The sequence below is a fragment of the Sciurus vulgaris genome (assembly GCF_902686455.1).
Source record: "Sciurus vulgaris genome assembly, chromosome: 17".
Lineage (NCBI taxonomy): Eukaryota > Metazoa > Chordata > Mammalia > Rodentia > Sciuridae > Sciurus > Sciurus vulgaris.
Genome location: NC_136478.1, coordinates 60296261 through 60318529, shown reverse-complemented (window position 1 = coordinate 60318529; position 22269 = coordinate 60296261). Strand labels below are relative to the sequence as shown.

Here is a 22269-nt window from a genome sequence, read left to right as displayed (position 1 = left end):
CTTCTCACAGGGATGAGGCTGGAAGGACCAGTCTCAGGAGCACTTTGGGCCTCATTTGGGTCCTTTATTGACTCTTTGGTCTTCCTCCCCCAACAGCACCAGCCCCTCAGCTCAGGGAGGAGAGGGTGCCCTAGGGATCCCCGCACTGGGTGATTCTGGCCAAACCCAGCTGGCCGGAAGACAAGGTGAAGACAGGGTGCAGAACCAAATTCTGCCAGAGAAGCCCACACCTCAAAGTTGGTCTGGCCATGGTAAAGCCCTTGAAGTCCCTGGGGGAGACCAGTAGTCAAAATTAGGCCTGGGACAGAGGTCAAAGGGTCAAGCCAGGCATGGAACCTGACAAAAATTCCATATTCAGGCCACAGCAGGCCAACCAAGCACCCTGACAGGTAGAGGTGTTTGCTGGAATCAAGTCTTTGATGGGCATGGCTTTACAGAGCCAGGGTCACACCAAGTCCTTGAAGAGAGCAGAATCCATCTTTCCTGCTCTCAGTGGGCCAGTTAAACTAAGCCCTTCTTCTGGGGAGCTACTCAAGGGACCTGAAGGAGCCCCTTCCAGGGGAACCAACTTCAGCTTCAGTTCCCAAGTAGAAGCAAGGCCAGAGGACTCTGGCTGCCTCAGACGCTGATGGTGCGGAACACGGTGAAGCCAGACAGAGCAGTGCTGACCAGGACCCCGGGGCACTGCGGGTGCCAGTGTAGCTCCTTCAGGTCTGTCTCCCCCTGGTGCACGAACAGCAGCTGCTGGGGGAGGGACGCCAGCCCAGGGTCAGCCTCCGTGTCGCCTGTCTCAGGGTCCCGCTCCACCGCCAGGTCCCACTGTGTGATCTGGTTGTCTGCACCTGAGGCCGCGAAGACCCCACTGTCCTGGGGGTGCCACTCGACGGAGGTCACAGGGGCCACATGCTGCTTGAAGGTGGCCACTGGGGAGCCGGACTATGAGAAAAGATGGGGAGTCAAGGGCTTTGAACACTCCAGCCTAAGTCCTGGGGACTCAAAATCAGGGTTCACACAGGGTGTTTGCCCTTAAGCCCCACAACCCCCAAGCCCCAAAAGGTACATGGCACTAAGGACAGAGCAGTCCCAGGGGCTGTGGCTTCATTGCAAAGCCTTTCTCAGCTGTGGGACACAGGAGCACTGCCCCGACCATCCCTCGGCCTGCCTGGGTTGCCCTGTGTAAAGGAGGGGTGGTCTTCCTAGTGCTGTCCTTGCTGCCAACACTGAGGCCTCGACAGGGCAGAAGCACCGCTTCCCAACCGCTCTGGGCGGTTGGTTCAAAGGATGGCAGCACCTGGGTTAGGCCACCGTGCTGCTGGAACTGGCATATCACTAGCTGGGCGGGTCCGCTATCGGCCCTGGGGCCTGCTGGCCTGGAAGCTTCCCAGACTGATCCTACAGATTGATTAAATGGAAGGAGAAAAAGGGATTGCAATGTGGTGGTGCAGTGAAGACAGACAGGTGAAGCCCTGGCTCCATCTAGAGGGACATTAGAAGTTGCCGTTTCTCCTGCCTAGGGTGCCTCTCAGCGCTACAAAGCCAACTCAGCTGTCACATGGCATCTGCTCCTGCCCTTTGGTGCCAGTTTCCTCTCCTGCAATGAGTGAGGTGGGCTCCAATTCCCACTTGGCCAGTGCTATAAAACCCACTAACACAACCCACAATCCTGGAAGCCCCCAAGCTCAGGGCTGTACCTCCAGCTGCAGCTCTTAGTTGTCACCTCTGTTGTCCCCCAACCACTTCTACCGCTTATCAGCTATTCACAGGGGGAGTCAATGATCCCACACTGGCCAAACCCACTCTTGCTGAGACTGTTTCCTCAACTGCATCAGAAAGAGGCTGGTTAAGGCCAGGCATAGCAGTGCACATCTGTAATCCCACTGGCTTAGGAGGCTAAGGCAGGGGGATCGCAAGTTCAAAGTCAGCCTCAGCAACTTAGTGAGACAGTGTCTCAAAGTAAAAAATTAAAAAACGGCTGGGGATGTGGCTCAGTGGTTAAGCACTGCTGGGTTCAATCTGGTACACCCTGCCCACCACCCTCCAAAAGAGAGGATTAGACTATTTAAGGAGGGAAGAACCTACAGGTCCTGGTGACTGCTGGGAAAATACCTTGAATTGCCGCAGGTCCCAGACCTTGAGGGCCCCATCATCCCCACCACTGAGCAGAAAGGGCTCCCGGCGGCTCCAGCTGATGACATTGACATCCCCATCATGGGCAGTGGCTGTGGTCAGCATGCAGGCCTTGCCAGGGGCAGCCCGGATGTCCCAAATGCGAATGGAGGCATCAGATGAGCAGGAGGCAAATACCTGGACAAGGTGGAGTAATTCTGAGTGCTCAGATAAACCCCCAACCTTCCCTGAAGACAGAAACTCAACTATCAGCTACTGTCTCTCTCTGTCCCCCGATTAGGGCTTGGCCTAAATGGAATACATGAGACCCCAGTTCAGTCCCCTCCTCCCTCAAGACCGAGGACTCCAGGTTCCTATTCTGCCCCACATTGCTCAGAGACCTAAGCCCCCCAGTCCTCCCTCACCGTATCCTCAGTTGGGGACCACTGTAGGTCCTCCACGGAGCGTGTGTGGCCCACAAATGGCCGCTGGTCCACATGCCAGGAACCACCATCTGTAGGTGTCCAGAGATGAATATTCTTCTGACAGTCACCGGTCAGCAAGCGACCTGGGGAAGTCAAGATACCTCCTCATCTGACCTGTCCACAGTTCCCTGCCCTCCTTGGAATCTAACTACCCACTCCTGTTGTGGACCTTGTTCTCGCCCACCTTCCCAAATCATGTGAAAACACCAGGGACTCACCAGGTACCCGGGAAGACCAGTCCAGGGCAAAGCCCTCACCCATGTGGCCGGCAAAGGTGAAAATGGGCTTAACTCGAGCCTGTTCATCCCGGAGGAAGACTGCCATGGCCTGGGGGTCATCTACCACCTGCAGAAGCCGCCGCAGTGCAAACACCTCCACCTGGCCCTTCTCTGACCACACTGCAGCCACAGGTTCCTCACCCAGCCATGACACCTGCAGGACAGGGATGCATGAAATAGAGGGAGGTGGCTCAGGGTGGGACCACAAGCTCCCAACACCTGAGATTCAGAACTACAATTCCTCAAATACCCACAGGATGGCACTCTGACTCCCCAAAACCTTTGTGGGAAAGAGATCACAACCTGTAAGACCAGTGGGGAACTGGATCAATTCCCCAGTCTAGGGCAGAGGCAGCTAGTGCAGGTGAGAGGACAAAGCTCTGAGACGTCTAGGAACTGAGGCTGGCTAAGTCCTGCCAGCTCTCAGGAGCGTGATCAGATTCTACTGGGCTACATGGACCTGAACTAGGTTGATGCTGCCACAGTGAGGCACCAGGGACATGGACAGCTCCAGCTGAGGATTCCGCTCTTCTTCATCTTCCAAATGCTGGAGGGTCACAGGGCGCAGTCCTCAGGTCATTCTGACCCTGTGTTTGTTCACTGGGAGATCTCGTCCAGCCTCAAGACTTCCAGCATCCCCTAGGCCTGACTCTTTCCTCATCCAACTGCAGCCACCTCCTTCCCGATTCTCTCCATCTCAGGCCCAAACTGCAGGACTTCTGGTTTTTTCTTTCTCACACCCAATACTCACACTGGCTACACTAAAAAAGAACGCTCCCCACCCTTCCTCTTAACCTCTACTGCTGACACTTATTCTACTACTGATTTTATCTTCCCTTGAATTACTCTAACAGCCTTCTCTAGCCTTCAACCTTTGTCTCCCTGCAGATGATTCTTTACAGCAGCCAGAGGGAGCCTGCCTTTTAAAACAAATGACAGATTCTGTCATTCTCTGCTCCAAGTCACCAGTGGTTCCCAATTTTTCCAGAGCAGAAGCCTAAGTCCTTTGTGTGTGTGTGCCTGTGTGTGTGTTACTAGGGATTGAATCCAGAGGTGCTCTCCCAGAGGTATAACCCCCAGCCCTTGTTATTTTGAGACAGGTCCTCACTAAGTTGCCAAGGCTGACTTCAAACTTGCCATCCAATCTCTCCTTCCAGTCACTGGAATTATAGGCGTGTGCCTCTGTGCCCACCCTGAAATCCAAGTCCTTTCAATGACCTAAACAATCTTTTTCCTCTGTGCCCACCCTCCAACCACTCTGTTCCAGATACACTGGTCTCCCCAGCTTCCCTTGAAAGTTATCAAATATCCCAAGTCCATCCCAAGTCCTTTTGCACCCGATTGCCTTGCTTGCAAATCTATTGCCAAAGATATCCTGGGTTCACTCCTTTACCTCCTGGGGGTCTGTTCAAAGGGCACTTTCTCACTGAATTCTCTCCTACTTATGCTGTTTAAAATAGCAATACCACACCAGGAACACTATTTCCCTTACCCTACTTAAATGAAATTCTTCTCCACAACTCTTAGCACCTTTTGACACATTATACATGTATTTAATTTCTTCTTATTCCTTCCCCCACTAGCAAGTAAATTCACAGGGCCAGAGACCTTTTGCCTGCTGCTAAGTGCTCAATGTTTAGGACAGTACCTGAACCATGGTAATAACTTAGTGGAAACACAGGACCAGGTCAACACTGCTCTAAATGCTCTTCAAGGTATACCATCTCATTTTATTTGTGCATCTACCTCATCACAAGATTTTTAACTCTGAAGCAAACAATAAACCTCTAAATTCCAAAATCATCCTTAGGTAATCATTTAACAAAAAACATCTCACACGTGCTGGGGATACAGCTCAGTGGTAGAGTGCCTGCCAGGCAAGCACAAGGCCCTGGGTTCAATCCCCAGCACCACAAAAAGAAAAAACAAAACAAAACAAAACTCACATTAAAACCAGGTGCTGTTCCAGGGCACTATATATTATTTCACTTTATCCTCACATCAGTCCAATAAGTAAAATTCTATAATTATTACTATTTTACATAAAAGGAAAGTAAAAAACATAATAATCTAAAACAGTACCTAGCACATGACAATTACAATGTCTAACTAACTGCCAAATACTTTTCTAAAAGCTGAAGGGTATGAGGAAGTGCCAGAAGACCTGTGAAGCCAGTGGGAACCCTCAGAGTGCAAGGCAGACTACTGGAGACTATATGTACCCGAACTCGGTTGATGCCACCATAGTGAGGCACCATGGCCAGCTCCAGCTGAGGTTTCCGCTCTTCTTCATCCTCTTCATCTTCCTCCTCCTCATCATCACTGTCCTCTGAGGATGGGGATCTAGTCCCATGCAGATTGTGCATTCGAAGTATCATCAGTCTGGGGGAGATACGGGGTGAATCAGAAAGTGAATGTCAAAATGTTAGTGAAGGTCAAGAGTTAGGACATAGGAAAGCTCGAAACTCAAGACTCGGGTCTGGTTGAGGAAGCCCTAACTCCTTGATCCTGAGGAAGAAGGGAACTCAGACCCTTGCTCCCAGGAAGGAAAGCCATGGGCCTCACTCACCTGTTGCTCTGGGCGCTCTCCGCCTGGGTCCCCGCACACAGATAAAGTGTAAGAGGAAGTTCTGTTCGGTTGTCTCCCAGGTGATCTCGGACTATGTCGAAGCTGAGACAAGGAGCGCCTCAGGATAGAAGCAAAGGATTTAGGGTGGGACAGAGAACTCTGCTTTCACCTCCCTCAGGGACCATTTCCTGACTGACACCACCTCTCCTAGACCCCAGCGTTCTCTTTCTGGGCATCTGTTTTAAGTTTAAGGTTCAAGACCAGTACCTTACTCCGGACCCAGGAATCCGGGCCCTCAGCCTTACCAGTCTGCGCACGGTGGTACAGCACATAGGCCTCCTCATCCATGACCAGCTCCTCTCCTTCGCGCAGCGGCGGTCCCCGGCCGGGCAGGTAGACCTGGGGCGGACCCTCGGAACCTGCGTCTCGGGATTCAGCGTCCATGGGTTCCGCGGTTTCACACGTGCGCCACCTACCTTTGCGCGCCGCCATCTTCCACTCCTCTCGCCGCCGGCGCAGGGTAAGAGCGTCACTTCCGGGTTTCGCTGCCTACCGTCTAAGATCCGCCCCACTGCGCAGTTACCCTGGAAACCTCCCGGACCACCAATTAGACTGGGCGGTGCAGTGAGAGACCCAGAACTAAGGTACGGCAGGCAGGCCCAGGGAGAGAAGCCTGCGGCTACGGAGAAACCGTGTTCCGCGTGACCTTGGGGCGCCTTTGCCGTGACGGTGGCAAAGGCTCCTGGGAGTCGTAGTTTTACGGGACGCCTCCCCTTAACCCCTGCCCCCCCATTTACTAGAGTTCGGAACCCGCCTCCATCTTCCACCTTTGATTCCCAGGGCTGTCTTTCCACTTAATTAATTATTCATGTATGCAAACTCGAGCACTTACTGGCAGGGTGACTGAGTTTCTGCTCCCGGAGGACCCATAAAGCCGGTTTCTTCTTCTCTCCCCGTTATGATGACTTGAATTTATTTCAAAAGGCTTTAGTGTAGACAAGCTGGATATTGTGTGTAAGTTAGTCGGTTGAATCTACCCTCTAGGGACAGTGAATTGCCTAACCAGGCGTTTATGCTGCAGCTCTGGTCAGCGAGCACTTAATCAGAAAGTCCACCCTCTGGAGGCAGCTATTACAAGTGCGTCGGCTCTCTTTATCGCCCATCGGCACCAGAAGTTTGGTTAATTGGCGTAATGAATTGTTAGAAATAGATTCTCATTGGCGAGATTAACGGCATCCAGGAGTGGGGACTGCTGGGATGTGCTAAGACTCTCCTCGCTTGCATGAGCAGGGTATTATGAATCTAGCGAGCCTTGTTGCTTGTAGCCATAGGAAATGGGACCCTGAGTTTGATTCTGAAGTGTTTTGTATACTGGATCTTTCTCACCACTCTTTTGAAGTCTCTCTCTGCCCTGGTCTCCTCTCGACCCCCGTCGTCTCTCCTCTGTTCTTTTCCCACCTCCTTTTCCTTGTTTTTTTTTTTTTTTTTTTTTCCATTTCCTCTCAGAGTCCGTTCTAATTCTGTCTCCTCTTCCCTGTGGGATTTTTCTCAGTTTGTTTTCTCCAGAGAAGTTAGGGGGAACTAAGGGACAGATAGAGAGCTCAGGCTTGGACTGAGGTGGCATAAAAACATGGTTTATTCCAAACACTGCAATGTGGAACAGGAACGTGGGAAGGAAGGTTGGTGGTGAAGTGTGAAGATCCTCCCCTTCACAACCCAGCCCCAGACCCGGCTGGAGATCTGGGAAGAGGAGGCTTGGGGGTGTGTCTGCTGGGTCACACTGAAGGGTCACAAGGGTTGGGTTTGGAGAGGATGTAGTTGGTGACACCTGGAGCGGTAGGGAGATGGGAAGGGTGGAAGTTTGGGCTTGAGGGGGTTTGGGATCACCACGGGTCTGGGGAAGGCGGGGCTTCCGTTGGGACAGGTCTAGGTCAAAGTAGGGAGAAGCCAACGAGAATGGCAAAGGAAAGGAGGAGTGGGGTGTCACGGTTTGACATCAAGGGTCACAGTCTGGTCGGGGCACAGTCTGGGGTTCGGGTCACAGTCTGGGGTCAGATGACCATTTTAGGTGTCGGAAGTCACAGTCTGGGGTCAGGGGTTTCTGTGTGGCGGGGCCAAGGTCTGGGGTCACAGTTTGGCGAACGCGTCTCACAGTTTTGAGTCCCGATGGATGAAAGGTTAAAAACGGGCTTCCCCGGAGGCGTGGCTGGGGCCGGGGAGCTGCACAGTGATGTGGGGACCACGGCCCCGGGCGTGGGGGCGGGGCGCGGGCGTGGCGTGACCCCCCCACCTCCCGCCCCATCTGGTGACATTAAAAAGCCCTTGTCGGGTTTTAAAAAAAAGTCGGGTGGGCTTCATGACCCCCCGCTCCCTCGCTATCAGGCTGGCTGAGATCCGGACAACCAAATCTCTGGCTCGTGGTTCCCCCAATGCGAGGGGACGCAGGACGCTGCTCCAGGCGGGGTCCGGCCAGTTCCATTTTTTCCTTCCCAACCCACGCGGGTCCTGTCTCTCGCGCGCCCCCTCGGGCCGTGGCCTGCGCTGACCGAGGGGGCATTAGGGCCCCCTGGGCCGCGTCATACTTCGGACTCGAGGCTGGAGAAGTGCGCCGAGCCCCTGCGGGTACCCAGATCCCCGCCCCGGTGTCTCCGGTGGGGCGCGGCGGGCAGCGGCGGCCCCCAGTGCGCGGCGTGCGGGCACCGACGCGCGTGGCGGGAGGGGCCGGTGAGCCTGCGTGCAGGGGCGGCGCGGGGACAGGAACTGAGGTCCTCCAGCGAGCGCGAGGTGGGCGCAGGTGGCGGGAGGTCCCAGCCCCCCGCAGTGCGCCGGTGCCGGTGGTGATGTGGCGCGGGAGCGGCTGGTGCGCGGTGCGAGGCCCGTGGGCGGTGAGGATGCGGCCGTGGGCAGCCACAGCGGGCCCGGCGCCGGGGCGGGGGCCCAGCGGCCCAAGGCGGGGGTGGCGGAGCCCACCAACCGCCGTCCAGGCCGTCGTGCGAGCAGCTGAGATGGCGTGGCGGCGGCAGCAGCTCAAGGCTGGCGCAGTGGCGACAGTGCCAGGCGGCTGGACCGCTGCGCGGGGGCAGGTAGTCCCAGCTGCCGGCACGCCAGCCCCCAAGCTTGTCGACCGACCAGTAGCGGCCGGGTGGCGGCCCCAGACGTTCGGCGTAGGGATAAGGGAAGTCGGCGAACCACCACGGCTCCAAGCCGCCCAGCGATGCACCGCCCAGGCTCTCCGAGTCCTCCGAGTCCGACGGCGACGGCTCGAGGTCTAGGTAAGGGCAGGGGGGTGGCGCGGCGCGACACGGGGGCGGGGCGGGTGGAGCTCCGCCGCCCGCGCCCCCCGCTCCCCCTGCGCCGCCGGCGCCGGGTCCCAGCAGCGGCTGGCTCTCGGGGTCGGAACGCGGCCAGCGCGCCGGCGCCGGCGGGCTCTCGTCCTCGAAGGCTAGGCGGCAGAGCGGTGGCCCGACGCCGGTGGCCGTGGCGGCCGGGGGCGCGGGCGGCGACGGGAAACCAGGGAAGGAGCCCGCGGGAGGCTCGGCCGGTTCCTTGTCGCGCACGATGGCGAAGTAGGAGGGCGGCGGCTTCTGTGGGGGCTGCGCAGCTGGAGGGGACATCGGGCGCCCGGCCGCACCCCGGGGCGCCGAGCGCGCCTCGCCCAAGCCCAGGCCCTGTGGTTCGATGGGGCCGTAGTAACGGTGGAAGCCGTCGGCCAGGCCCACGCCCCCCGGCGGCCCTGCGCCCTTGGCCCGGCGCCAGCGGTCCACGGCAGCGCGCTCGCGGGGCACGAATGGTGCAGGGCCGGGCGCCTGCCGCGCAGTGGGGTACGCGGGGCTGGGCAGAGGTTGAGGCGGTGGCGGGGGCTTGGCTGGCGGCGGAGCGGCCTCAGCGCTGCAGCAGCTGTACATGCCCTGTGAGAAAATGGGGTCAGCGCGGGATCCCGGGGACGCCATCCTTCCCTCCCTGGGTGCCTCCCTCCTCTCCAGGCCTCTGCCCGGGACCCTTCCGTTACCACTAATCCCTGCCTCTATGTCCCTACATCTGTGCCTGCGTCTCCATGTTCTTCCCTTCTCTCCCCAACTCTGCCTGTATCTCCGTCTCTGCGGGTCTCCCCCTCTGCCTCACAGCCGCTCCCTCTCCCGCATACCCTGGAGAAGGCCAACAGGAAATCCATGCGGTGGGTGGGCCCCAGACAATGCCGCAGGCGCCAGTACACCAGGTGTTCCCAGGCGAAGACCAGCAGGGAGAGGCCCATGGCCACCAAGAGCATGTAGAAGACACCTGCCATGTTGTCGATATCCAGCTTACTGCTCATCACCTCGATTTTGTCATTGTGGCAGATCCCAGAGAGCCACAGCCTCTCCAGCATCTCGATCTCATCTGGGGAAGGGAGAGAGGGGAGTCAGAGGTCACCTGCTAGGAGCACCCTCTCAGGATCCTCCTCCCTTTGCCATGGGAGTCCAGGCCCCCAAACCTTTCATCTAGCCGACTATGGTGTCCAGATCCCCCATCTCTCCTTCCCCAGGTCCCAGGGGTCCCACTCTCCCTTCTCCCATGTGGAAATGGAAGTCCCTGCAGGCAGCCCCACCGTCCCCCAGGAACTGCAGCAGTGCCAGGTCGATGGGCCGCTTCCAGCGGGAGCCCTTGTGCAGGGCGATGCCATAGCCTGTGGTGGCGAAGACCTTGCCGGAGCCGATGGTGACAAGCTTGCAACCCTCATCCTTGCGGGCCATGTAGTTGAGCACCGCAGCATCATAGATGAAAGCATCCAGCTTCCTGAGGACAGGGGGCATGAAGGCAGGGTCAGTCCCATTCACTTGCCATCATGACCCAGTCTGGAACCTTTCTCACCCCTAATCACCACCTGCTCCAAACCCTAACAACCTGGAACTCTTGAGCAGTCAGTGTCTCTTGTGCCTCAGTTTCAACCTCTGTAAAGTGGGCATAATTGCAATATCTCCATTCCAGAGTTTCTGCAAAGGTTAGATGGTGCTTGATGCAAAGAAGGTGTCAGAGAAATGTTAACTGTGACTTTTGATGAAATAATTACTGTTTGTAATCTTCACCATAGCCCTCCAAAGAAAATCCTATTTTTTTTTTTTTTTTTAAGTAGAAAACCTATTTTTCAAAAAGGTTCTAGGGGCTGGGGGTGTAGCTCAGGAATAGAGCATGAGTGAGGCCCTGGATTCAAACCCCAACACTACAATAAAATAAAATGAACAAGATTTAAAAATACATAAATAAAAAGGTCCTGTACTTTAAAGAGGAGGATTGAGGCTTTAAAGAGAGAATGATGGGGAGATAGCTCAGCTGGTAGTAGTGCTTGCCTTGCAAGCACAAGGCCCTGAGTTCGACCCCCAGTACCGCAAAAAAAAAAAAAAAAAAAAAAAAAAAAAAAAAAAAAAAAAGATGATAATGTGAATGATTGCTTATGTTGCACATGGACCATCCCAGGCTTGATCTATCTAGTCTAGAAATTCATTTAATCCTCACAACATTCCAATGAGATAGAAACTATGATGTTCATTTTTTTCAGTTGGGGAAACACAGGGTCGGGTCAGCAACATACCTTAACATGCTTGGGTCGTACCACCAGGCCCTAATTTCTAAAACTTGGTGGGAAGAGAAGCAGGGGTATGGAATTGGTTTTCACGATGGAGACACTGTGGCCTACACCAAACATCACTTGTTCACAGCTGTGGCCATGCTGTATTAATCCATGATTATTGGACTAATCTCAGCCTCTCCCAGGAGACTGAAGCCCCAGGCTCCCAGTTGGTCTCATTCCCAGCCATGGCCAGGGTACAGTTCCTGACATATACAAGGCAGCTGATAAATATCGTCAGAATAAATGAATGAGTGAATAAATGAGTTCAGGCCAAGGAACACTTTGTAACTATTCTGTGGTATCACATAAATGTTTATGATCTGTCCAGTGAAGATGTTCAGGATGTATTAATACAAAAGCTAGACCTGGAATTCCACTTAGAATATGACCTCATCTTTATTTTTTTAAATGACAGGCAGTGGAGTGAAATTTTGGTCATTTCCTTTGCAGACACCAGACACGTTCTGTGAGGGAGGTACCCATTTTTGTCTAGTCTAGCATTGTCCAAAAGAACCTTTTCTAGTGATGGGATGGTCCATTTTGACTATCTGACAGGGCAACCACTAGCCACATATGCCTCTTGAGCACCTAAAATGTGACCAGTGAGATGAAAGGATGGAATTTAAAGTTTATTTAGTTTAAATTGAAATAGTGTTAGACAGTGTGAGGATCCAGGGAAGACAAGATAGGTAATGACATATGGCTGAATGCTGGGTTGTGGAGAAAGGAAAGGGCCTTCCAGGGAAGAAGGCTTAACCGTACTTTTGAATTGCCAGCCCATTTTTGTTTTAGGGGTGCTGGGGATGGAACCCAGGGCCTCTGAGTTCACACGTGCACATACACACTCCTGTCAGGCAGACTTTCTACACAGCCTTTAGCCTATATATTGATGTAAATCCTGTGTCCCAAACTCAGAAAAGCTCTACACACTCACGTTGTCACACATAAATGCCTTATGTGAGTGGGAATAAGGGAAAGGACTGAATTAGTCCATGCCTCTGGACTGAGGAAACAGATTGCAAGCAGAAGCAGAGTTGGAGTGGAGCAAAGAACACGGAGTTTGAGAATTAGCATGGTCTTGGGGAGGGTTGCCCCAAGTCCAGTCCCAAAGCTGAAGAGTGGGATTTGAATTAGTTTTCTATAGATCCAAAAGGGCAGGGAGATTCCAGCTGACATCGGAAGTGTGTGTGCAGGCAAGAAAAATGCCTCCGCTGCCTGGGGGCACTTCCACCGTGTAGGAAAACTAATCTCTCTCTAGGTTTCTCTGTTAAGGAAAATGCCCTTGGGGGTGAAAGGTGAATTGCTCTCCACTGGTGAGTGGGAAAACCTTGGAGTTTCCAGAGGCAGCCTGAAGAGGAGGAAGGGAGGGGCTGCGGACTAGAATCCGAAGGAAGGAGATCTTCAAGGGTCCTTAAGGAAATGGGGACAAAGGGAGAGACTGAAGAGCATTTTAGAGAAAACTGTAAGTCAAAGCTTCCAGTGATGGAAATAACTGAGGGAATTTTAAGAAGTTGGAATCAAATTATGTTCACTTTTTTTTGGGGGGGGGCGCCCTCTGGGGATGGAACTCAGGACTTTGAGCATGTCAGGCACGTACTCTGCCACTGAGCTACACCTCAGCCCACCGTTCATTTTTAATTGTTTACTCAGTTGTTCTGGGATCTTATGCCCAGCCCTTACCACCTCCCCAGACCTAAGCTGGTATTAAAACTTAGCTATTTGCCAGGTGGCATGCTTGTATTCCTAACTCAGGAGGCTGAAGCAGAAGGATTGCAAGTTTGAAGCCATTCTCAGCAACTTAGAGAGGCCCTAAGCAACTTAGCGAAACCTTGTCTCAAAAAATAAACAGGGCTGGGGATGTGACTGAGTTGGTTAAGTGCCCCTGGGTTCAATCCCCAGTACCAAACAAACAAAAACCCTCAGCTGTTTCCAACAACTTTTGTTGGAGTACATCTGGGGAAAAATAAAAATCCCCCTGCCTCTGTTCCCAAGTGTTTATTTCTACCCTGTCACTGTGAGGATGGTATTTTCTAGTCTTGTCCACTGTGGAAATCACTTGCCACATCTGGCTATTTACATTGAAATTTTAATTAAAAATCTCATTCCTTAGTCACACCAAGCACATGTGAGTGATCAATAGCTGGTGCCTGCCCAGGGGGCTGCACAAGTCTAGAACCTTCCCATGGTTGCAGAAATGTCCTGTTTACTGGAGGGCTGCCCCTCCCAGTCTGCAGTGGAAGCTCCAGGGACTTGGATTTGTTCACTGCTATGCCTCAGTACTCTGGCTCCGGAAGACCTTAATAAATACTTACCGGGTGCATGAGTGAATGAGTGAATAAATGCCTTTTAACTTCCATGTCATTAGGGTTATCTTAGCAGGCTGCGACTGTGGCTCCAGTGTGTAAAGCACTTGTGTAGCATGTGTGAGGCACTGGATTCAATCCTCAGCACTGCACATAAGTAAATAAAATAAAGGTCCCTTGACAACTAAAAAAGAATTAAAATGTTATTTTTTTAAAAAAGGGTTATGGTGTCAAGGAGATCATGGCTTACTGTTTTCTTCTTTGTTCCTCTCTATATTAAAAAATTTATATCCTAAGAAAAGAGACCAAAAAAATACTGACATTGGAATTTCATGAAAAATACAGTTTAGATCACCCTACAGTAAAGTTCCTAGTCAGCAACCCTGCTCAGCACTTATAAGCTCACCACTTCCAGAATTCTAAACCTCCACTCCCAAATATGAACAGATAGAGCGGATTACTGGATATCAGATAAAGATACAAAACGAATAAATGGGGGAGGGGAAGGGAGATTTGGTGGAAACAGAGGATGAGAAAATATCTTAAAAGTAAAAAAACGATAGTGTAGGAGAAAGAAGATGCTGCAACTTTGCACCATGATAGGATTCTATAATACAGTTATATGAAATTTATAAAATACTATAAAAATCCAGAGACCAAAGAAGAGCTATTAGAAATTAATAATATACAGGACTGGGCATGTTGCTTAGAGGTAGAGTGCTTGCCTAGTAGTTGTGAGGCCCTGGGTTCAATCCCTAGCCCCACCACAAAAATAAATGAATGAATGAATGAATGAATGAATGAATAAATAAATAAATGTGTGTGTGTGTGCGCACATGCGGGTGTGTTGTATGAAATAGTAGAAATGAAAAGCTTAAAGAAATAAGGAAGAGAATAAAAGAAATGAACAGTCTGAGAAGTTCAATATCAAATTAATATGAACTAAAAAGAAAACAGGGAAATGAAGAAGAGGGGAGAAATTGTACATGAAAGAATTCACAAAAAAGAAATTTCCTCAAAATAAATGGCATGAGAATACAGCTGAAAGGTCTAGCAATGAAAATAGATGAAGGCATGTTGTTTATAAATGTCAGTGCACTAAGGACAAGGAAAAGAAAGAACAGACCACATACAAAGGCCTGGAAGTCGGAATGATTTGGGCTCCTCTACAGTATTACTGGACTAACACAAAGAAATCATACCTCCAAATTCTTAAGGAAAATAATCTCTACTGCAGAATTCTATACCCAGCCAGACTGTCCATTCAGTATGAGGACAAAATAAAGACTTTTCAGATATGCAGTATCTCCAAAAATATTCCTCCTATATGCCTTTTGTCTGGAAGTTTAAAAGGACATGTGAGCAAAATCCAGATAAAATAAGAATCAGTGATGCCACAGAATCCAAACTGGGAGCAGGCCTGAAGTCCAAGAGAGACCTCTTCAGTAGGAGGAAATTGACAGAGCATTTGGTGCTTCTGAACATAAAAAGAGATTCAGGTAGTTGATAGAGAATTTGGGTTTGAATTAATGAAGCACAAGGAAAACTCAACAACTAAGCAACTGAAGGGGGAAAAGACAATTATTAACTCCAGAAAGAAACAACAACAACAACAACAAAGAATTGTGTAGGAGAGGAATGTAATCACGGTTTACTACTTGTAGCAGCTGTGAGAGCATTTACATAGTCATCACATGTAAACACTGAATATTCATCTAGTCAGAATCACAGTGTGGGAGGCGGATAGGATTTAAATAGGAGCATGAGTATGTACCTTCCATAGTGAGAAGTGGATGGAAAATGCCTAAAACTGAAAAATCTAGAGGTAGCAGTACAAAAATGGTTTAGAGAAATAGCAAAATGTTACATGAACAAGGTGGAAGCAGATTCTTCTGGGGTGAGAGAAATGGGAGGTAAGCAGATGGGGGCCTGTTGTTTTTCATTTCAAAAAATCTTGTATTTCATTTTCTAACCTGTGTGGATGGACAACTGATAAAAACAGAACTAAAATTAGGAAAAATGTAAAAAGGATACTGGGGGAAAAAAGAACTCAGCAGAAGCAGGAAATCAGAGCAAGAGGTGACAATGAGAAACACAGGGGTGTCTTTTGTGAATCAGTGAAGCTTTGGGGAGGGGGTCAGGGGAGCAACTCTGGGTCTCAACTGTTTACATAAGGCAGTGCAGCCCAGAGGCTGGGAGCCTGGGCTCCAGAATCAGCTTAGGGTTCAAGTTCCAGCCCTGCCGCTTAGCAGCTGTGGGAATCTTGCTGTGCTTGTTTCTAATAATATTAACCTAAAATGGTTATGAAATGTAATGTGTTGAATTGGGTCCCCTACCAAAATTCACCTATCAAAGCCCTAGCCTCCAGGCCTTAGAATGTGACCTTATTTGTAGAAAGGGCTTCTACAGAGGCAATCAAATTAAAATGAGGTCACAGGGTGGGCCCTAAATCAGTATGACTGGTGTCCTTATAAAAAGGGGAAGTTTGGACACAGAGACACAGAAGGAAGATGATCTGAAGAGACACAGAGAAGAGACAGCCACCTGTGGACCAAGGAGAGAGAGGCCTGGATAGATCCTTCCCTGCCAGCCCCCACAAGGAACCAGGACTTCCAGCCTCCAGAACTACAGGCCAAAAAATTGTCACAGTAGCCCTAGCGAACTACTTATGAGCCAAAATGATTTAAAACAGACTTGGAATATAATAAACACTATAGTAAATTAAAAAGACAGTGGAAATGAGACCAAGCCTTGGCAAGGATGAGGAACAGGTGGAACACTTGTACTGCCAATGAGAGTGAGCTGCCACAACACTGGAAAATACCTCGCAGAAGCTAACACAGCCGCGTGTGTCCCTCCTTGTGACCCAGCTGACCCACCTGTGGGAGTATGCCTCAGAAAAATGAAGGCATAAATCCCACCCCCAGACTTACCATAGCAGCATATTCATAATGGCCAAACTCTCGAAATGACCCAAATGTCCACCAACAGAACCGAAGAACTGTGGTATATTCATGTAAGGGTATACTCAGTGGCACACACGGCAAAGAACCAGCAATCTGGTAATAACATTGAGCAAAAGACACAAAAGAAATTATGTGCCCTGTTTGATTCTGTTAAGATGATGTTCAAGCTGGGTGAGGTGACCCACACCTGTAATTCCAGCTGCTCAAGAGGCTGAGAGGCAGGAGGATCGCGAGTTCAAAGCCAGCCTCAGCAATGTAGTGAGGTGCTAAGCAACTCAGCGAGACCTGTCTCTAATAAAATACAAAAAGATGCTGTGGCTCAGTGGTCAGGTGCCCCTGGGTTCAATTCCTGGTACCAATAAAAAAAAAAGATGTTTAAGACCCTGCAAAAGTAGTTTATGGCTGTTTGAAGTTTACAGTGACTGAAGGGCAGAGGAGAGTTCTTTAGGGAGCTGGAAAGACTTCCATAGCTTCACTTGGGTGTGGTCCCATGGACGCATATGCATGTATAAACAATCGGTGGGGAGTGCACTTTTTGTACTCTGCTGTTCCTCACTGTATGTATACTATACTTCAATTTTAAAAAAATGATGAAAATCTATAAAAAGACATGGAATGAGGTCTCCAAACTATTTTTACTCAATAAAAACTGGAAATGTGTCTGACACTTGTATGGGGAAGGGGGCACACAGGTATCCTTGGTTCTCTCAAGTCAGGGAGGGGACAGATTCCTTTTGTGAGATGGGCACAGTCTCCCTGGATAGTCACATTCTTACTCTTGCTATCCAAAACTCAGGAACTGAGTGGATCTGGAAAGAAGGATCTGAATTCTTACTCTCCAAGGCCAAGGACAAACAGTGTGAGGAGTCCCTATGGAAGAAAAGGAGGCTGTTTGCACCTTCTGGCAGGGGCTAGTGAGGTCAGGGTGGCTTGGTGAGCAGAGCTGGGAAAACAGTCCCTGCTTTGCCCAGGAGAGGATCTGGGATTCCCAGGAGCCTTCCTGGAGGAAGGAGCTGGGGAGGGAAACGGAAGAAGCGGGGAGGTGAGTCAGCGGCTGGCTGGGGAGAATACTCTGGGGGTGAGTAAGGAAGTGAAAAAGTCTCCCAGGAGCTGGGGGTGGTCTGAGCTCTTTCATGTCGTGCGTTCATCATGATCACCATGATGCTGTTCATCTGGGTGGTGCACACCCAGGCTGTCTGATGTGGTGGCCCCACACTGCTGTGGCTCTGAGCACTTGAGATGGGAAGTTCTGGACTGGTCAGTGCTGTGGGTGTGAAATGCACATTGCATTTCAAAGAATGCGTGTGGGGGAAACTTGGGTAAAAGGTCTCAACCATGTTGTATTGATTATGTGTCCAAGTAATAAATTGGATATATGGGGTTAAGTAAAACATAGTATGAAAATTATTTCACCAGCTTCTTTCTATGTCTTTTCCTGTGGCCCCTGGACAATAGCACTACTCATGGCTCACTGCACTTCTATCGGACAGTGCTGTCTACTCGTCCTTCATATGCCCAGTCTTCAGTCACTGACCCCTGTGTACATGGGGCGGAGGGAGGGCTTCTGGGTTCCAATTCTGGTTCAGAGACTCTGGACTCGGGAAGGCACACTAGGACCAGCGAAATGGTCCAAGAAAGTTAATTAAATCAGCAAAGAGGAGCTTGAAGCCAGGGTGAACCTGAGAAACCCAGGAACTTACAAGACTCTCAGAAGGGGGAACTTGAGATAATGTTATCTAGATCCTGAGGAGCCGGGATACCCTGGATGATATCTGAGGTTGGGGGAGGAAAAGAAAGGGCTGTCCCCAGGGAAAGAAGTAGAAATACAAGAGAAAGAATAAGAGAAGGGGGGCGGGGGGCATGAGAGGAAGGAAAATAGACAAAAACGGTTCTAAATGGGTACTTTCCAATATGACAGCCACAGATCAGACGGGGCTATTGAGCACCTGAAATATGGTGAGTCCAAATTGAAGCAGGCCTTGACCATAAAATACACACTGAAACCCTCCATGGGGTAAAACATCACCTCGATTTTTATATCAATTGCACGTTGAAATGATAACATTTTGAAAATACTAGAGTAAATAAAATATACTATGAAAATCAATATCATCTTTTCTTTCAGTGTGGCTCCAAGAAAAACATTTTTAAATTGCAAACGTGCTCCTCAGCTCTGTTTTAGAAAAAAGAATGGAAGGAAATGATGCAAGACATTAAGGAGAAAGAGGGAGAGATCTTCACTTTAACAAGCAAGGTCAACCAAACAAATCATTTAATGAGAGGGGGAGACATTTAAGAAGGGAAAACTTGGTTCCCAGGCAGGAGAATAAGAAAGTCAAAAGCACCGCACGCAAACGTTTTCTCCATATGGGGCAGCCATGGGAAAGGGGCTAAGGGGCTCACCAGGATTTGAAACTGAAGAAAAGACAGAAAGCCAGCGTAGGAAGAGTGTTCTCGAAAGAACGCAAGGCTTTTCCAGTCCTCAGGAGGCCCCACCACTGCGAGAACCTATCCTGTTGAGGGAAGGGCAGCTGGACAACCACATGACCAGGTCCACCCTGGCTGCTGCTGATTGGGCTTGGCTGGACACCTGACCCTAGCTGGACCAATCAGATCCTTCCTACTGGGAATGTGCGCTTGAACTGGTTTCCCAGAGCCACTTGATGAACTTGGGGGAATCCTTGACTCATATTATGGCGGCAAAAATTAATGCTCAGGACCTGAATTGTGTACTTCAGGGTCCACAGCAAGTAAGGGTGCAGCTCTCTTTCAAATCCAGGACCATCTGGTTCTGAAAACACTGCTGTTAGTGTCCCCAGGATACTGACAGGAACTCCCAGGCCTTGGAGGCCATGGAATAGGAAGATGCAGAAATGCCGTTCTCCAGGGAGAAGGGAAGCAGCTGGGGGCAACATGGAAGCAAGCAGAGCTGCGGAGGAAGATGGGCAGAGAGGAAGTCCCTGTGACCAGATACTCGAGAGCTGAGACATTTTAGAGGACGTGGTTTTTGGACATTGTGTTTTCTGCCTACCCCCACTCCAGCGGAAGCTTCAAGTCCACGGGAGGTCGGCATCTGGCAGAGCGCCTGACACATCAGAGGCTCTCCAGCGTACTTGCTGAATGAATGAATGAATGGATGGATGCACTACGTAAAAAAAAAAAAAAAAAAAAAAAAAATTCCCTGATTCTGTGTTGTGTTCTGATACCTCTGATTCCCTATACTCAATACTTCCCTTAGAACTTGGGCAATGCTGGGTGCTGTTCTGGGTTCCTTTTTTTTTTTTTTCTTCCTCAGGTTTTGGGGAAATGAACCCAGAAGTGCACCCCGCAGACCTTTTTATTTTTAATTTTGGGTCAGGGTCTCACTAAGTTGCTGAGGCCGGCCTCAGATTTGTGATCCTCTTGCCTCAGTCTCCTGAGTTGCTGAGATTACGGGTGGGTGCTACTACACCCAGCCTGGATCCCTTTTTTTTTTTTTTTTTTTAGGACTTCCCTTGGGAGTTAAGGGGTTGTGCCCACCCAGGATCCACACCTCACTTCAAGATTATGCCCTGGAGACCTGTCGTAGATAGAATGGTGCCCCCCACCATAAGGGTATCCACTATCTAATACCTGAAACCTGTGAATGTATTACTTCACATGGCAAGACACTGCAGATGTGATCAAGCGAAGGATCATAAGGTGGGAGCTTATCCTGGTGGCCCTGGCAGTCATGTGGGTCCTTAGAAGAAGAGGCAAGAGGATTGGTCAGAGGAGGAGATGAGCTGATACAAAAGGAGGTCAAAGTGATTTGGGGCCATGAGCCAAGAGTGCGGGCAGCCCCTAGACACTAGGAAAGGCAGGGAGACCCTGAGAGGCTTTCTTATTTTTCTTCTTTGGCAGTCGAACTGGGGATGGAACCAGGGGGTGCCCTACAACACAGCCTTTTATTTTTTATTTTTAGACAGCCTTGCCAAGTTGCCCAGGTTGGCTTTGCACTTGTGATCCTCCTGCCTCAGCCTCCCGAGGATTACAGGTGAGCAGCACTGCACCCAGTCACCCCAGGCTTAACTTGAACTTAAGAGCCTTTCTGACCATTAAGAAGGTATATTTGTCCAGGCAGGAGGACCCCACATATCAAGCGGCTTGCTAGCTTGATTCATGAGGCTTATATAGTTACACATGCAGTGGAGCCTCCACTGTACTTTTGACCAGGCCCTAGAAAGGTTTGCAGTGCACCTCCCAAAGGTAACAAAGAAAAGTCTGTCACCAACCACATTGTGGACCTTCGAGGGGGGAGGGCCAAGGAGAAAGGTGATGCCCTAAAGTGCGGAAGTGCCTGCAGGTGCGATAAAGTGGAGACTGATAGGAAATTGCTGAAGTCAGTCAGCAGTGAAGAGGCTTGCAGGTTTGCCCAGAGCAGACCTGCGGTGCTTAGGAGCCAAGAGCCCATGTGACCCCAGAAAAGAGGACTGAGAGGTACAGAAGAAAAAGGTGCAGGAGAAAACTTGCTTGGTGGCAAAATGCAGAGTCCATGCAGGCTGGATTCTGGCAGTGGCTTGGCTACTGTGTCTCCACGTATGACCTCCTCCTTCACCATTTCCCACGAGAGATGTTGGGTGGCTAACATAGTTAACTTCCTAGCTTCCTGGCAGCTAGGAGTGACCATCTGACAGGCTCTGGGAAACAGCCAGAAGTCCCTGTGACCAGCTCATTTTCCCCAATACAAAGGCAAAGTCTTGCCATAAGAAAACACTCCAGTCTTTCACCTTTTCTCCTCCTTGCCTGGAACTAGGTAGGATGTGCTCCACAGAGGGGCAGCAGCCTTCTTGAGACCATGAGACAACCAAAATGAGCATGGAGGTCTGTGCTGCAAGCTTAGAAGAACGAAAAAGAGGGAAGAGTTCAGCCTGTTGGTGATCTCTTTGGGCTACCATGCTGCCCTGGACTTCTGATTGTAAGTGAAAGAAACCTCTGTCTCTTTAAATACTCCTGACCAATCTGGGAAATTCACATTTTTGTTGTTGTCTTTTGTAATCCAGGAACTGTACCTGGCACAGAGTTGGTGGTGCTCTTTAAAAAGTTTTAAATGAATGCATGGTTTCCACATTTCCACAAGGCCTGCCTCTACTTTTGAGGACTGGATCTGAGACCACCTAAGCCTTGAGCTGAGCTGCCCCTTTTACTTAACATGCATTGGCTGGTTCCTTTTTCTTGCAGCCCCAATTCTAATCTAGACAGAAGATAACAAAGATCAGGTCAGGACTGGCTACCTGAGGGGCAAGCAGAGGGTGAGGCTCAGGGAAGGTTCTAGATGACATAATGGCCTCCCCACTGGTTCCACTTACTTAGGGTCCACTCTGTCCATTGTCCACACTGCAGTAGACAGTTTAGATACAAATCAGATCATACCCTTCCCTATTCAAATTCAGGTCCACCCTAAATGCCCCCTCCAGCTTCAGGATTCTGCTCAAATGCCACTTCCTCTGAGAAGCCCTCCCTGAACACCCAGGTAAAATATTCCAACCCGGCCATGCTGCAGTGCACCTTCCCCTTCTGAAATGCCCTTGCTGATTCTTCTGTTTGCCTATTTAATGTTCATTTCCTACCTCTAGACCTTAAGCCCCCTGAGAGCAGGAATCGATGCTCAGACTGGCAAAGGTGGGGTAAAAAAATAAATGCATGCAAGCTGGGCTCAGTGGCACAGGCCTGTGATCCCGGTGACTTGAGAGGTTAAGGCAAGAGGATGGCAAGCTCAAGGCCAGCCTCAGCAACTTAGTGAGACCCTGCCTCAAAGTAAAAAATGAAAAGGACTGGCCATATAGTTTGATGGTAGAGTGCCCCCCGCTCCCGTTCAATCTCCAGTACTGCAAAAAATTTAAAAAAAAAAAAATGCATGTTGAAAAACTAGATAGTGAGGGACAGGACAGGGAGCTGTTCTCAGCTCTGTTTTTCTTTTTTTTTTTTTTTTTTTTTTT

The 22269-nt window shown here is 50.3% G+C and overlaps 2 protein-coding genes and 1 long non-coding RNA gene across 4 annotated transcripts in view; 1 reads left to right on the top strand and 2 right to left on the bottom strand.

The window, feature by feature from the left end:
* Nucleotides 1-47: 47 nt before the first annotated feature.
* Nucleotides 48-5948, bottom strand: GRWD1 (glutamate rich WD repeat containing 1). Its single transcript, XM_079119433.1, has 7 exons — nt 5744-5948; nt 5439-5556; nt 5092-5251; nt 2810-3023; nt 2532-2674; nt 2107-2304; nt 48-936 (listed from the first exon to the last, which is right to left on the bottom strand). Exons 1-7 carry the CDS (start codon nt 5928-5930, stop codon nt 619-621), a joined length of 1338 nt encoding a protein of 445 aa, XP_078975559.1. The 5' UTR covers nt 5931-5948; the 3' UTR covers nt 48-618.
* A 38-nt stretch (nt 5949-5986) lies between these two features.
* Nucleotides 5987-22131, top strand: LOC306648944. Of its 2 annotated transcripts, none has more exons than XR_013760535.1 (3): nt 5987-6082; nt 20256-20327; nt 21087-22131. It is a non-coding gene; the product is annotated as an uncharacterized lncRNA (long non-coding RNA). The 2 variants fall into 2 exon arrangements; XR_013760536.1 differs by lacking the exon at nt 5987-6082 and adding an exon at nt 18442-19377.
* The window catches only part of GRIN2D (glutamate ionotropic receptor NMDA type subunit 2D), a 34161-nt gene continuing 18949 nt past the window's right edge, over nt 7058-22269 (bottom strand). The window contains exons 11-13 of the mRNA XM_079119414.1: nt 10024-10211; nt 9583-9815; nt 7058-9346 (exon numbers count right to left, since the gene is read on the bottom strand). Coding sequence (XP_078975540.1) covers nt 8015-9346; nt 9583-9815; nt 10024-10211 — 1753 coding nt within the window. The 3' untranslated portion in view covers nt 7058-8014. The remainder of the gene's footprint in view (nt 9347-9582; nt 9816-10023; nt 10212-22269) is intronic.

Bases quoted from the DNA above. Each gene is read 5' to 3' on its own strand.
- GRWD1 (XM_079119433.1), bottom strand. From the start codon at position 5,930: ATGGCGGCGCGCAAAGGTAGGTGGCGCACGTGTGAAACCGCGGAACCC. The intron at 5,252-5,438 runs GTGAGTGAGGCC...TATCTCCCCCAG, and splicing joins GAGAGCGCCCAGAGCAACAG to ACTGATGATACTTCGAATGC. The intron at 937-2,106 runs GTATTTTCCCAG...CTTTTCTCATAG, and splicing joins GGGACCTGCGGCAATTCAAG to TCCGGCTCCCCAGTGGCCAC.